Below are 17,079 nucleotides of genomic sequence, written 5' to 3'. Positions count from 1 at the left end.
CTTTCCCTAGGACAATGTTGACAAGAAGACACAGTCTGAAGGGCTGAAATTTTAAGTTTGGTGGGTGAAAAATTTAAGTATAAAAGCTACAAAAATATGTGGTAGGAACATGATGCATTAAGAACTAAACTCTGCTTTTAGTTTGCTTATGTAGTAGATAGTGATAATTAACAACTCTGCTTTACCATCAGTTTGTCAGTCTGAGGCTATCACAGTATTTCACAATTTTAGACCATTCAGGTACCCTCACAGAACACCAGAAAGTCAGCACGGAATGAAACTAAGCACCACATATGCAGAACTACAGGCCAACTACATTATAGAAGAGCTTGATTCAGAGTCCTAAACTGGTTTACGGGTTGAAAGTTCAAACTGCAAAATGTATGTAAAACAGCCCATATACCCAGTCTCACTTTCATACATTGAAAAAATCAGAAGACAATGGTTTTATAAAGCTTGCCAAATGTAAATCAGAAAAGTAAGTACTGGGATAGTTATCTGTGTATATCCTAAATACACACCATTAAGTCTAGAAGTCCTAACATTTTGGTGCTTATTTGCCAAAGTGTCAAGTCCAAGGTAAGCCAGAATCCAGTGTATACACAATGTATGACAATTGAGATTGTGGCACAAACATAAGATTGGAAAATCTCTCTTTTCAAGAACGGTCACATTCTCAAAGACTTTGCAAGATATCCTTGAATAACGAAAACCCTATCTATCAGGGAACTAGAAGAGAGCACAAATGCTGGAGGATTCAATGTACAACAGTATTAAGTTAAACAGATACAGTGTTTAACTGTAACGGTTTTACTAAGAGTAGATGATGTCTCTTGGAGCTCAAATACGAAACTTTCAAACTGCTAGCCAAGGAGTACCTAATGTAGAGTACTGAGTTTATAAATGGATCTGGAGAGGATTCAGTGATTCATGACTAGCAAGTATGAATTCTACACTGAACAAATTATCTGAAACTTAAATAAAGTGTTAACTATATGACCGTATAAACCCAACAAAATTACAATAGACAATTCTTTCTGTAGAAGGAAATCCTCTCTCACCAAATTGGTAATGTTCTCTGAAAAAGCCAATCTGTATGTAGAAAGTCTTTAAAAGATCTTAAAGGAACTGCATCTCTTTGGGATAGAAGGGAATTAGCCTTGTGAGTGAACAGTCATCATGCGAAAGAGAAGTGACAAAGTGTGCAATCAATACATACTATTCAGAGTACGAAATCTGAAACTAACTTCAAAATGTTGCAGAAAAACAACACAGTACTGAACGCTTGGGGCTGTAAAGCTTTTGAAAAAGCCTCCACAGTAATCTAAGGGACCAAGTGACTAGGAAATAGAATTACCGTTAAATTCAATATAAATAAAGTGATGCATGTGTTGAAAACCAGTTGTAGCTTCACATATGAATAACGGACCTGAGCTAACCAGTGTCACTCAAGAATGAAGACTTTGCATTATGATAAAATAGGATTATGGTCCCATAATCCTATGATTATGAATCAGTCTAACATTCAGTAGCACTCAGTCCACCCACCAACCAAGTAAATAATAGGAATTACTTGGAAAGAAATATAGAAATAAAGAGAATATCATTGAACTGTTCTATAAAAACACAGTTCTCTCCCTCCTCGAACACTGTTGCAGTTCTGGCCCCTTTCCTTAAAAAGAAGCCGAGAACACCGGACATGGTTCTGAGAGGGGTAAGAAGGATCCAAGCTACAGAATGGTTTCCATCATTACGTACAGAAATCTTTAACAAATTCATTAACAATTCTTCAGCTTGGAAAAGACAATTTGGCAGAATATGAGAGAGGTTTACAAAACCATAACTTGCATGAAGAACACAGATAGTGACTGACTATTCATAATGTTCTGATACAAAGGAAGCCAAACAAAGGTAGTAGGAGGCAGGTTTAGAAAAACCCTAAAGTTAATGGCTCCTCCTGCAACCAGTCAGAGATTTGAGGGACTCCATGGCAGACAATGTTGTGGGTGCAAGAAAGTTTGCAAAGGTTCATGATCAGACAAGTGCTTTGAAGACAGCCCTTACTGAGATCTCAAAAGTTTGTGAACAGTTAGTTTATCAATAGACAAACAGATTCAGAAAATTCCCTGAGCTGAAAAAAGCTGGAAAGAGAGAAAATATGCAAAAGAAGCATTATGTGACCTTGCCATGCTTTTGCTCTTCCCTGAATGTCTGTTTATGGTCTCTTTGCTAGGCACCTATCACAAATATCTGCATAAAATACGCACCAGGGTGCACACATACCTATACAAAATTTCTTTGCACATATATAATCTTTGCACAAAGAGTGAATAAAACATCTCAGTAAAGACTTGAGTTCTTCAAGATCTGCCAGACATCCTGCTTATTCAGTTCCCTATCCAGGAAGTTTTCTCTCTCTTTTTTTTTTTTTTTTTACATTGAGGTTTTTGACATTCACTCTCATGTAATGCGCACTAACACCTAACCAGGCATCTTCTGTCCTTTGAATGGAAATTACCAGAACTAACAATGAGACATCCTTGTGCACTGTAAGTGCTGAAGCTGAAAATTGAAGGGAAGAAGAACAGGAAAATAGGAAGCAAGCCCACAGGAAAAAAAAAACAAACCTGTGTTGATTTTGTGATAATCAAATACTAGTAGATCATTGTGTTAATCGGTATTGTAAGATGTCACTAATTCATTTTGCAGCTGCAGAGATCTGCAGAATGAGAAGCTGATCACTGACCTGTCTGAAAAGTAAATATTCATGGAAAACATTTTTTCTTTCTTTCTTCATAATAAATGAAATTCTAATTTTCACAATAACTGGTGAAGAGCCTTGAAAAGTGTACATACATGTATATGCTTATTGCACCTATAGCTGCTAATTTGCTTTGATTTACTTGGGTTTTTGATCCATACTTCTTTCAGAAGTGTCTGGCTCATTTCAATTTGTTATGTGGCATAAAGCAGGACAGTGCTGCTGGTGCCAGCAACTAGGGTAAGTTTCAATTGACAGATAAGCCCAGGGTGCTGCTGCAAATTTGGAGGAAGACAAAATAAGAACACCATGAGACAAGTTTGTGAGTGTGCTGACCACGTGGGAGAGAAAAGGTGAGAAAGATCTTTTATCTCTTTCCGTATATTTCCGTATGTTTCTTTTATCTTAAAAAATGAAATTAAATGTTCAGCCAAAATATGTTGCTAAATATGAAGCACAAAAACCAATCAGAAGGAAGGGAAAAAGCAACGCTGCCAGCAGCGAGACACTGATCTCTGCACATAACAGAACTATTCCTAGAAGTATAATTTTTCCTCTCTGACTTCTCATTTTCTTCCTCCCACTCCATGCAAGAGGGCATACGATGAGGAAATTACACATATCACATGGAGCTACAAAGTGAAGAGGTTAGTAAGAACAGCCTTGGTTATGTACTTTCCCATTGACAACAAGCTAAATGTAACCATTTCCCATCTCTGATTCCTCAGAACTTGTTATGCAGACTGTATACATTTAAGAAGAATGCCCATCTTGTCAAGTGTCATTACTAACAAACTCACACATTATTTTGCCTTTAAATATATAAATATTTTTAAAGCAACTCAAACACACTACAATAAAATCTATACTAAAGCAAACATCATACAATTGTATATGTTATGCATTGATGGCTACTTTCTGATATAAGTAAAATTCTGACTTTTTTCACAGCACCCCACAAAAAAGGAAATAGCCAATAGTGTAAAATGAATCTTGCCTCTTCTTTCTTTCTAGGATTAAGGATCGAAGTATTGCAATAGTATGACAGGAAGTTGCAGGATGAAGAACAAAGACTTAGACCAAAACAGGAGCTAAGACGACATGAAAGGCTTCAAACATTCTCTTTTTTTAATTGAAATGGTCTGTAATTAAAGCCAATTTTGATAATGCATTATGGGTTTCACTCACACTTTATTCATTCCTTCTTTTTCACTTAGGCAGAGATAGGACCCTCTTTACCTCTTAGTACTGCCATAAATCCCAGACAAAAACCCAAACCTTTGATTAAAACAAACACATCCAAAACTTGGCAAATGTTGCCCTTGATAGCTTACCTCTAAGGATAATCTTTAGAAATGTTATTGGCAAATAACTCTGGCAACAGAGTATAACATTTAACTCTGGCAAAATTTTCAGAGTCTCCTATTTGTAATCCTAAACCCACTTAAGACCGATTTAGTTATCAGAGGGAAGTAAAGATGTGTCTTGCAGTCTCTGCAGCTTACATCCTTCCTGACCTCCAGCAAGACGTACCCAGACTTGCCCACTGTAATACGGGATGAACGCCACTGGTCTCAGGCCACGGGCTGACTTTTTTTTTCCTGTATCCAGCAGAGTTGACAGAAGTCATCACTGCATTCCTCCTCCTGTTACTTGTCATTTTCATACCAGAGTTTAGCCCCACTGAATGGTGTGGGAAGACAGAACATTGTCTGTAAGTGATCCGTAATTCTCTAGCTACAATAACCTGGTTAGCGTGTGCAGTTTAAGCAGCTGGTCTGAGCTAGCCTCACCAACTCCGCCCAGCCATGCAGCACAGCTGGAATATGGAGATTTCTAGCAAAGATGAAATGACAAAGAATTCGGAATCTTTTTTTTTTTTTTTTTTACAGGCCTGGCCAGATACAGAAAAGAATCCACGTCCATGGCTATATAAAACCAAGATGACAGTTAGCTATTCTAGTCCCACCCCCAGGGAAAAAGGTCCTGTGCATACCTCAGATCTGTTTCAACCTGCCTGGTTTAAAATTAATCTATTTATTTGCATCTGCTATTCCCCAAAAGTGCCTCAGTCTGGGGACCAGAATGCTCTCCCTTCCACACTGTGCTTCTCTAACAACTGATCAGACCCAGCAGTGACATGTGTATTCTGTAGAGATTACACTTTTTGTTAATTGGCCATGTTCAACACAAAAGAAAAATAGCAGGATAAATAGATTAGTCTGGTTCCATACAGGCCATGGTGGCAGATGAAAAGAGCACTGAACAGGGAAAATGAAGGAAACATGAAATAAGCAAATTACACAGACAGAAGATTAGTTCAGGCTTTCTGTTGATCACAAGAATTGGTTTTTATCACTCCAGATAAGACATCCCACACTGTCACCGATTCAAAGCCTATCTGCAGTGATGGCACTTTATGTACCAGTGCATATGGGCATGACTGCAGTTGCAGCCTGCAAGTTAGTTTTAATGTGCTTGATGTTACAAGTATAGAGTAAGCATTTTAATATGGCCAGGTATTAAGTCATACATCTTGAAAGAAACAAGACAGGCAATACTTATAGAAACGGAGCAGCGACTTGAAAAGCAGCAGTTCTAAAAATGATACAAGGATCTTAGTTGAGAAGTCTTCCAACCAGGAGTTCCTAATGGCGAAAAGGAGATATGCCTAACAATGCCTATAGCGTTTCTTTTTGATTTGGTGCTGGTACGACCCATGTGTCCTTTGCTAACATCCACATTTCAAGAGGAATGTAAGCAATCTTGAAAAGGTTCAGATAAAACAGACATGTGAGAACGCTTAAGGATTAGAAAGCACAAAGCTCACAGCATATACAGGCTTTTCAGGAGATGACTGTGAGTTACAACATTTTTTTTTTAGAAAAAAACCCCCTTTTTATTCTATCAGAAAGGTGTACATAAATATGACAGGATCCACTCAATGTAGACAGAAGTTTCCTCATCAGAAAGACTTCAAAATGTTCAATTTAATTAAATGTGTTTACTTTCAGTAAAAGAACTTAATAGATTTAAAGAAATGGGATACTTTTAAATATAGTTATGTGATATTATATTGATCAAAATATATTTGCTCAAAGTATATAAGCATAGAAAACTCACCTTCCAGAAGTTATCTACTTTGCCATAAACAAGGGATTGATTCTGCCTTTTGATGTCATTAATGTGTTTAATGTCGCTGGAATTCAGATGCTGCTCTACCACAAATCCAAGGAAGCTGTTATCTGGAGTGTGAGCTGTAAGAAACGAAGCGTATTCAAAACCTTTTAAAGTATCAGTTAATGTTACAAAAGTGTGAATGTTGTCAAAAAGTAGGCATAAGGAACATATTATCCAATGGATCACTTTCTTCACATTCATACTGACACACACATTTTCTTGCTTTATTATCAAGAATAGTTCTTATCAATTTTAAGTCCTGCTGCACATGTCTACTGAAATAAGCAGTTAGTTTCTGGCTCGTTTCTGACAATAAAAATTCTATAGCTGGACTGAGGCCAATGATCATGATTTTTTGTGCGTTGAGCTTTATTTTATTATTAGAGGTAAGAGAACCGGAAGAAATCCAGCTTGACAATCTCAGAGATGCAATACCAACAATTTGAAAAAACTCTGGATTTATGCTTGTTAACAAAGTTGTACGTTACTCAATGTCATAAATAAATTTTAGTAAATTGCTTGGGTTCACCTCCTATATTGGAAGAGCTAACATCAACCACCCAACTTATTCCATATTATGTATCCATGCTAATTATTAGCCTACAAAGTCACACCATGCAGATCAGAATACAAATTTCACTGCCTAATTCACTCAGATATATCTATCATAAAATATTGAAAGGTGACAACTGAAGTTGGAAAAATTGTTGTTAATCCAGTGCCTAGACAAAAAAAGTGCATGCAAAGGATATGCATTATTTACTCTTAATTTTCCTATATTCTTTTTAGCCTCTGTTGGTCTTTTTCCAGCAGTGACATCCAGCAATACTAGCCACTGTTCTCCTCCGACAAAGACACAGACCTATAGGATCATTAAACTAAATTTTTTTGTTGTTTTGTTGTGGTTTTTTTTCCTTTTTGTAGACAGGGTGTTTAATTCCAGGGATGGACCCCAACATTCGAGTCTTCAGGTAAAAATCCATCCCTACCATATAAAAGTTACCCCAACATGTGAGATTTTTGCACCTCTCTAAAAAGTGTCATAGCCTCACAAGTTTACACAGAAATAGGCTGTGATAAACACTAGGATGTCCTCTATAAACCTCCCTTTTTAAATTCTGGCACACAAGCTGACAACTTCTTACTAAGTACACTTTTCAAAGTTAAAAAACACCATGTGCTGGTTTTGGCTGTTAATTTTCTTCACAGTAGCTCGTACGGGGCTAGCGTTTGGATTTGTGCTGACAACAGTGCTGATGATGTTTTCATTACTGCTGAGCAGCGCTTACACAGAGTCCAGGCTTTTTTCTGCTTCTCATCTCCCCCCCGCAACGAGGAGGCTGGGGGTGCATAAGAAGCTGGGAGGGGACACAGCTGGGACAGCTGACCCCAACTGACCCCAGGGACATTTCATACCATACGATGTCATGCTCAGCATATAAAGCTGGGGGGACAAGAAGGAAAGGGTGGATGTTCGTAGTGATGGTGTTTGTCTTCCCAAGTCACCGTCACGTGTGATGGAGCCCTGCTGTCCTGGAGACGGCTGAACACCTGCCTGCCCATGGGCAGCAGTGAATGAATTCCTTGCTTTGCTCTGCCTGTGTGCGCAGCTTTTGCTTTACCTATTAAACTGTCTTTATCACAACCCATGAACTTTGTCACTTCTACTCTTACGATTCTCTCCCTCATCCCACCATGCGGGGAGTGGTGGTGCTAAGTTGCCAGCTGCTGTTAAACCACAACTACCCAAAACAAAATAAAACAAACAAAAAAAAAAAAACCCCAAGACAATGCCCCAGGCACTTATGACACATGCAGTGCTAAAGCTATGGCCAGAGTCCTTAAAAAAAAAAAAATAATTCTATTGCAGTTATGAGGTTTTACTTTTTGATTCCTGAAAATCAGCCAACTGGGTAATGTGGATAATGCAGTAGAACAGAGAAACTATACACTTCCCTCTGCCATTACATTTAGTCTTTCAAATGACAATTACTCTTTTTCACAAAAACCGCCCCAGCAACAGCTAAGCACTCACTTAGACCCAAGGACTTTTCAGAATTTAGCATAGCAAATGGCATGTTGCAAATATGCCTGAAAAGGGGCATTTTTCCATCCTTTCATATTTTTGGATGAGAGATTGCATTCAAAGGAGAGGCAAGGCAGTACACACTCAAAAGAAAAATAAACCTTTGTTGAAGTTAGCACTTAGAACTGGTAGAATTCAGTGCCTCAAACATCACTAACAGGAAGCACTCAAATTTTTAAGCAAGATCATGCAGTTTTAAAAGTACCAGTGCTGTTATTTTGCATAAAAGAACTTAAATAAAAAACATAAAAAGGGGAAAAAAACCTCATGCTTCTGGAAAGCTCAGAGAACAGTCAAGTATTTGGTAATATGCCACAGGTTTGAATATGGCTTGCTTGTTGCTCAGTAATACTTTTCTGCCCTTATAATCAGAGTTCTCAAAACATAACAGAGTCTGGGGACCTTGGGAAGCTGTCCAGGGTTTCAATCTGTCATAAAATCTTTACTGATACATAACATGCACTTTTAATCACAACCCCCTAAAGACAGTGGTATCTCTTCAGCAGAGAACTAAAAACAAAAATAAACTTTAAATATCGCAGAACACTGACTCTTCTGCACCTAGTATAAAAAGAAGCAAAATTCTTGAATGATCTGTAGCACTGGGATCACTGGTGCTTCAGAATGAGTTTGCTTGCAATCTCTTTACCACTCTTCCCGCAAAGGAAAACCAGCAGTCATTTCCAGTAGTAAAAATTGGAAGTGGTTATTTATTGAAATTCCAATATACTCATGCTCTTCCGAAAATCCATTATGAAGTGATTTGCTCAGAACAAGAGACTGTAACAGCAGTCTGTACTGCCACAACAGGGATCATCTCTACAGAGAAGATTTACTTTCTTCTGCAGTTCATGGAGTGGGGTTGAGGAGTGCACGCACAAAGCTGTACCACAAATATTCACGCAACTACTTTCCTCAAGTGCATCATCGTGCTTGGTGCTATCTTGAACAAGACCTCACAGACAAATTTCCCAAAAGCTGGACTACTTAAATACAGCATGACTGAGCTTCCTGCTCCTTTTCCATTAAGGACATAAACCAATAAATATTAGCAAATCATGTGGATACGGAACAAGCTCTGCTTACTAATATCCAGACGCAAACTCTGCAACCACTTCCAAGTCACACTTCCCCACCACACGTTTTGTTACTTGCTTCGAAACAACTGCGAATGCAGTCTTTTATCTTCTAAACGACCCCCACTTATATTTCTCTGGAAAAACGTGCACAGCAAATGTTGACAGACAAAATATGCCTCTCTCAAGAATTTTACAGGGCAAGTGAAATCAAAAGCATGTCAACCAGACAGCAGCATGTATAGTTCTGCTATGAAAAGCAGAGAAGTTTGAAAGACTTGACTATGAAGTCTGATGAGAGAGAACAGCACACGCCTTGGCCTTAGTCTCAGACAAGGACCACCACCAAACTTTGGAGATCAGGCTGGTTACTGTTGGGATCACCCTGCATGGCTCGACCTTAAGGAGAAGGAGCTGTAGCGTTGATCTGCATAGCTCGACCTTAAGGAGAAGGAGCTGTGGCACTGAGAAGCTGGTAAACAGCTGGATATCTGCACGGCTCAGCCTTGAGGAGAAGGAGCTGTGGAAAACAACTAAGAAGAAGCGAGGAAAACAGGAACACCTGCAAGCAGCAATCCTGACTGTGTGAGGGGCGCGTGGACAGCGCGTGATACTTTGTATATAGCCAATTGCAATAGTGTGTGTAACAGGTTGTAACCAATCATGAGTGTGTGCGCAGTGACTAAGCGAAAATTATGACATATATTGGAGTCAGACAAGACAATAAACGGCTTCGGAATATAACTCTCATAGAGTTGTGAAGTCCATCCTTCTCCCGCAGGTTACCAGCCAAATGTTTCTTTACGAACTTGGGCTGAGAAGCTGCTGCACACAATGACATGCACTTTCCTCTTTCCTAAGCCTCACTTACCCTCAAGCTAGCTGGTAGTAGTGAATCTTCCTGCACCTTTCAGAGATAACAGACTTGAACCACTACTACAACATGAAAAAGAGAAAGACCCTTTGATTTTAGAACCTAGTGCCATAAACTCAAAGACTAGTGCTGGAGCAGGTCACTGTAATCATTTAATCTGACCCAATTTATAAAGAACTTTTTTTTTTCTGTTTTCCTTATTTTTGGGGTTTTTTTTGTTTGGTTTTTTGGGGCTTTTTTGGGGGTTTTTGGGTCAAAGACTAGTGCTGGAGCAGGTCACTGTAATCATTTAATCTGACCCAATTTATAAAGAACTTTTTTTTTCTGTTTTCCTTATTTTTAGGGGTTTTTTTGTTTGTTTTTTGGGGGCTTTTGGGGGGCTTTTTTGGTTTTTTTTTTTTTGTTTTTTTAAGATATTTAACAATGCTTCAAAGATCTATAACAATGCTGAAATCTACTACTTGTTTTTCAATAGCTTTGTACACTGCTGGCAAAAAAATGTGAATCAGCCCACCTCAGGATGAACGCTCACAACATGAAAACAAGATAGGTGAAAATTTTGAGAAATCCACAAAAAAACTAGAGAAAAAAATTATTTTTGCTGAGTGCTAGTTTATTAAGCTTGAACGTGAAGAAATAGTGAACGAATTGTGCTGCTCATTTGTTGAGGGGGAAAAAGCAGAAATACAGCAACATAGTTACAAACTTCAGTTTAACATGATGAAATGCAAGAGCGCAGTTTATAAAAACGCAATCTAGCAAGTTCCTTAAAAACATAGCATGGATTTGAGAAGGCAAAACTAACAAAAACAAACTCACTGACGCTTGAAGGAAAAGCCAGTCACCACTTTCCACAGGTACCCTGAGAATACAGTTCCCTACCGTTATTTATATTAAGTTAACATTGTTATTTTCTGATTGCTGGATGGAAGCACAATAAAGCTTTTGCATAGTTTACAGATACTTATTGACACAATTCTGACCATTTCGCAGCTGCATTTTATTAAACCGTTAACTTGTCTTTCATAATACAAAAATTCTTCTCAATGACAGCACTCCTTTTTAACGCTCCAAATTATTTATAAACACAGGGATACTCACGGAACATCGTATAAAACTGCTGTGGATTAAGGTTCCACTTGCCCCATGGTGTCTTGTGGCCTTTAGACTGGGCATAATGGGCATGGTTAAACTCTGGTTCAGTTCCGAAGGAATCCAGAACTCTTAGCATACACCTAAAAGAAAAAAAATAATTTACTGTAGGTACACATGCATGTGTGTATATATACCATGTGTGTATATATATCGTTAAGATAATTAAGAAGATGTGTTTCGTTTTTGTTTGCAACTGTGGATGACTGAAGGTACATTTTAACATCAAACATTTCTGTTCATATTACATTCACAAAGACATTAACGATCAGCAAATTCAAGAATATATCAGACATTCAAATAGCAACCTTGGAGCTTATTTTGAGTTTCTTTGTTCTTACAGAATGAAGTTCTGCTTTAACACCCAAGTACAGCTTATGGGAATGTTACTGTGGTCACCTACATTCCTGGGACTCTGAAGTAGAATTTAGGCAGAAGAAAAGAGGATTCTTCATCTATTTTCTAATGTTCTCACCCATTACTACAAAATCCATGCAACAGACAAGGGCCACATGCCAAGAAGATCAGAGCAGAATAGTACTTTGTCCTTAGACAATTGTATTTAGTCTCCAAGTTCTGACTTTTGGGTCAATTAGATATTCTGGAGAAGCACTGAAGACAGTTTAATTTGCTTGCAGTCAGACAGACCATTTATTTGTTTATGAAACATTTTGTTACAGACTTTTGAAGAAACAATATAAAAGTCAAATGTCTACACCTGAGAGAAACCTTGGCATTGGATTACAAAGGGTCTGGGACGAAGGAATCACACTCACTCCTTTATTTAAACTCTTATAATTCCTTGGGAAAAAAATTACTTCATTTATGAGTGGCTCCTTTCAAAAAAGGGCCCATAGTACATAAAAGGCAGAAAAAATCTCAGTATGAAGAAGACGGCACACATTCTAGCATACAGATTCTAGAATTTATGTTTCCAAAATGCAGCCTGCCAAATCTTTGATATGGCTTGGACAGGAACTTTGTGGCCATCATACTGACCACTGGCTCCACTGCAAATGAACTGGATTATATTGGCTCCAAAGCTGCTGACCCTACTGTTCTTCAGCCTTCCACAAACAAAATTTTTGGAAAAGACTTATATAGGATGTGTTCCTACATCAAATGCCACTGTGTTATAAAGACATGAACTCTTATCACTGCACGTTGTATCAACATGCTAAGGAAAAGACACAACCATACAGGTGGCAGAGAAGGGAGGCAGCTGTAAAAATTACTAATAAAAATGCCTAAATTTCCCGGTCTTCAACTTTTCCCATGCTCCAAGCCCATATACATTCTGTTCAGTAAAACATCAGGATTTTGGCTTTAAAATGTGAAATAATTTAGCCCCCAAAAGGTGAAAGAATTTAGCTCCAACCACTTTTCAGCTTTAAATATGCAAAAAGATGAAAGAATTTAGTCCCCAAAATACATTTACATATTTCTTATATGTTGTTCCTTTCGCTAAAGTATCCATTAAATTGGGAAACAGAATAAAACCCAGCAACTTTTAAACTCTCATACGAAATACCACCTTTGTATTTGAAAGTACAAATAGAGCAAATTTACTTTTTTTAATCCTCACAGAGATCTTTCAAGCAAAAAGAAAGTCAAAATATACAACATATTATGATTCACCAAACAACAAAGCTGACAGATCAGTTCCTGTGCGGTGTTTTATGTCAACTGTTCTCAGTGAAAATATTTTACAACAATGGCAATTATCTCTGCATCATACAAAGTACTCCAGCAGGACCAAAACAACTTCTGCACCGATGAATCATTCAGTAATAAAAGACCTCTCTTATTTCTTGGCAGGCCTTAAAACAAAATTCTTATCAAATACACAGCTTTGGCCAGGTACTTGAGTACAGGGGAATGAAAAATGGGTGGAGGCGACTGAAAAACTGCAAGATTACTGGATTTTGTCAAATTGCATATGTAAGAAGCACTACATCGCATGTGATGATCTAGAAGTGCTTTGTTTCCTCTCTTTTCCCTGTATTGAGAGGTAAGGTATGTAGCACTAATTGTTCATAAGGGTATGTGTAACTATGTCCAGTCCACACAGGGTCTCTGAAGCAGGACAGGAAATGTGATGCAACAGAAACTATGCTAAACCAAGAAGCAGAGAAAATATACTCACAGGATTCAGGCATAAAGAAAGTCAGAACAACAAGAAAAAAAGATTACAGTGGGAAGTACAAGTATGTGCAGAAATGGTATGAAAGATCAAAGGTTCACGTGGTAAACCTAATCCCTGAAATGCAGCAGAAAAGAACTTGTAATGTAAAGATTTAAAATTCAGAAATTAATGTAAATAATGCCAGTTATGCTGAACTGATATTTTAACATATGTAGGAATGCCTGAAATATCTGATCAAGTACTATGTTCTCCCTTTTTTTCACTTAGCGGTTTAAATGTCTTTCAACTGAACTATTTTTAACCAAAATTTTGATTTTACATATGTTTTAGCATTTCTAAAGTAAAATAATTAATTTTGAAAAAGGCAAACCGGTATTTTTTTTTTAAAGCAGGGATATATTTTAAATAAAAATGCCAATATAGTCTGATTCTAAATTTAGTTTTTCACTCTGTTGCCCTCTCCTTCCCAAAGTGTCACCTAGCTTTAGCAGGAAGTTGCAGAGAATTACAGCATGCCTTGGAATTGGTGTCAGACTGATTAGTCTATTCAACGACTAATTAAAAAGTATTGGTGGGCAGCAAACTGCTTACAGAAGGTATTAGAAGTGACAATTTTTGGGCTTATAAAAAAAATTTAGACAAAAGTAACCCAGAATTATGACCATTTTTGAAGTGACTGCTCTTACTTGAATGTTGGGCTTAAGAACAATCTTAACTGGGTTGTCCTAGTGGAAGTATTTCCACACATTTATTCATATCCTTCTCCCACCTGAGGTTATAATTTTACTCTACTTACATATACTTCATCTTTGTCTACACCAGCAATACAACCCAGCAGCACCCACCGCTGTCAGCAACCAAGTGCCATGCTGGCATAAACTGTTAATATGCCAGTGGCTGCAGACATCTTCCTGGGAGTAAGCCGGTTAAAACCTAACCGGTTCTGGTTTGGAAGCTTTGTAGGTGCATTGCGCTGAGGCACAGCGACGTGCCAGCACAGATACGCAGACTCCAGATTGCTTTGGCTTATGTCCAGCCAGTGCAGATGGTGAGCAGCTCATACCTGCCTATAGAAATCCTTGCAGACACACACATTGACTTTCAGGTCACTCAGTACTTGCATTTAAAATGTAAAAACTCAGTCAGAAAATAACCCTCCTAAAACAGATGTATTCTAGAGAACGTGTAAGAAGTAGGAATGTTGCTCATTTTTCAGGATAGCTGTCATGTTAATTTATTTCAAGAATGAAGACAGTTGGGGTTTTGGCATATGGGAATGAGTCATTGCTAAAGAGACTGTAGAAAAATGAAAAAAAAATAACAGATTCTTATGTGCTGTATGGAGGATGCAGGTGCTAAGAAAGGCGATGAGCTGCACTCCTCAAACTATATTAAGCTACTCATTTTTATGTTGCTTCATTGCACATAAACTGCATTCAAATATCCAGACTTCAGAACTAAAAAATACAGTATGTCCAGGCATTCTTCTGCTTGAAAATAAGGTGCACTGAAGAACAAGATCTGTTTTGCTATAGTCATGCTATTTACAGCACCATTTCTACCACAGATAAAGCATGTACTACTAAGAGTCCTTGCTGCTACAGAACTCAGACGTACAAAACAGCATATGTGTTGTTGGGAAATACTGACCCCTCAGAACAGCAGGGTCATTCTTCTGAGCTAGCAGTTCTAGAATCCTGATTTGCAATTACCAAAAATTTCTTCGGGGCTCAAGTTGACTCACAAAGATTATGAACAGCACTCTTATCAAGAGACTGTTCTGAAGGCATAGGTGTATTCCACCTCTCTGTTCCAATCTGAAGTGAATAAACGAGTTTTGCTTTATTTGTATTTGAGCCTGGTCTGCGTAAACCAGACTGAGCTGACTAGCACCTCTGCTGAAAAACTATGTGGCATAAAGTAAAACACTTCTTTCAAGACAATAAATTATTCCCACTGACATTAAATACAACTAAGAAAGGGAAGTTTGTAAAGAACAAGGGCTATAAGGCAGTGTTATTGGTGATAATGTTTATTTTACTGGAATGAATTAAAGGCATATAATTATGCTTTCACACTGGACTTATTAGTTTTAACTATTTTGATGAAAAGAATTATGAGGCAATTCATGATGCTGAGAGAAAAATAATGATTGTAAGAGGATCCTCAAATAGGAGATAGCTTGCATGAAGCTATGAATTAATGCTCCTGCTCTAATCAATTTTGGCAGTCTCTGCTAGACTCTGGACCTGAGGAACAGTATCAAGTAATTAGAGAGATTCCCCAGCAAATGCCACAAGTTTGATGAAATGTCTACAAAACTTGAATTATAAGGAATGATCCAAAACTATTAATTTATTTTTAAGAAACACAAATTGAAGGAAAATCAGTATATAAGATGTTCTAGAGGCTGGCAGAGAGGGGAAGGAAGTAATTTAATCCCCAGAACCATATTAGAATAAGCAGTAATGGGCAGCTTGCAAGAAATCAGGCCCAGAAAAACACTTTAAATAAAAGCTTAACGATATATTAAAAAAAAAAAAAAAAGCTGAGGCATCTTTCGGAGTCTTCAGTAAAAGATGAAGCAAAAATCTACCAGGAAGGACAAAGACATCCGATCTACTTTTCAGCAAGGGTAATGGACTACATGAGCTCCCCTTTTCATCCCATGGAATCCATTGTTGTAGAAGAGAGGCATTAAGTGATTTTTTTCTTCTTCAAAAGCCTAACAAAAACGCCTATACTACACTAAGGTATTTATGTAGAGTTAAATTTCATTCTACTCTCCTAAATCAGAAAAAGTCAGTCATTACCATAAATTAGGAATCAATGAAAAACAGATTGACAACTTAAGATTTAACTATTCATGAAATAAGCAAGGAAAATTGAAGAGCTAATCTAATAATCTCAATGTCATGGTGTGTTTCCATTATCTTCGTTACCAAATATATCAAATAGGAAACTGAAAGCAAAAAATATTTTAAACTTATATGTATGGTTATATATCCTGACCACAATACTGTATGTGATCACCTAGTGACAATTACATCTCACAGACAAGCAACCAACTGTATCTCAGTGGAAAATGGGATTATCTTTATTAGCAGGCTCCTAAAAACCAGAATATCCGTTTATTCCTCTGCTTCAAAAAAGAGATTAAGACTAATCTAATCTGCAACATTGATCACAGTACTCTCATTTAAAATTACACTGAAAAGGTCCAATGCTCTAGAAAATCCTGAGGTAGAGAGAAAACAATTTTTCTGTCTGCAGTGAGCACCTTTCAATACCTTCCTTCAAGTAGGATTTACTGAACTTTACGGATCATGAAACACAGCTAATTCGATTAGGTACAGAAAAATCAAAGTCAGTAGTTTAGATTAGGTTTTATTTCATGCTGATACGCGTTCGTACAACACATGGGAGGCTTGCTGATTTAAAGTTATTGACAAGAAGAAATGTGGTTCTAAAACTGCAGACAGTAAGAAGGCTGTACAAAGTAATTTCTTGTGACTGACATCTTCCATTTCTTATAGAAGAATGTTTATAGATTACAGAAGTAACAACTGCAGTTACCAGCAAGTTTATTCTTTAGACCTACCCTGAAGAAAACTCTCTGCCCAGCATCTTAAGGGATGGAACAGAAAAAAATTGCGCTACGGTTGTTGGGCAATACAATTAGATAAATCTCCATAATTATCAATCCAGTATGGCTACAAAACCTGACAAACAAAACATGCCTTTGGTATTCCAACTAAACAAAATCCAATAATCTCTCAGCTCATCTAATAATTTACAGAACAA

General features: G+C 37.5%; 1 protein-coding gene across 1 annotated transcript in view; it reads right to left on the bottom strand.

Annotated features, from left to right (window-relative positions):
* Positions 1 to 17,079, bottom strand: part of MGAT5 (mannosyl (alpha-1,6-)-glycoprotein beta-1,6-N-acetyl-glucosaminyltransferase) — a gene marked incomplete at its 3' end in the record, with an annotated part of 67,556 nt that overhangs the window by 13,311 nt on the left and 37,166 nt on the right. Inside the window, exons 9-10 of the mRNA XM_010290769.1 lie at positions 11,079 to 11,212; positions 5,885 to 6,018 (exon numbers count right to left, since the gene is read on the bottom strand). Of these exons, the coding sequence (XP_010289071.1) occupies positions 5,885 to 6,018; positions 11,079 to 11,212 (268 nt within the window). The remainder of the gene's footprint in view (positions 1 to 5,884; positions 6,019 to 11,078; positions 11,213 to 17,079) is intronic.

This window comes from Phaethon lepturus, unplaced genomic scaffold, assembly GCF_000687285.1.
Source record: "Phaethon lepturus isolate BGI_N335 unplaced genomic scaffold, ASM68728v1 scaffold7767, whole genome shotgun sequence".
In the NCBI taxonomy this organism is placed as follows: Eukaryota; Metazoa; Chordata; class Aves; order Phaethontiformes; family Phaethontidae; genus Phaethon; species Phaethon lepturus.
Note: the sequence above shows the minus strand (reverse complement) of the source record. Positions and strands in the feature narration are given on the sequence as shown.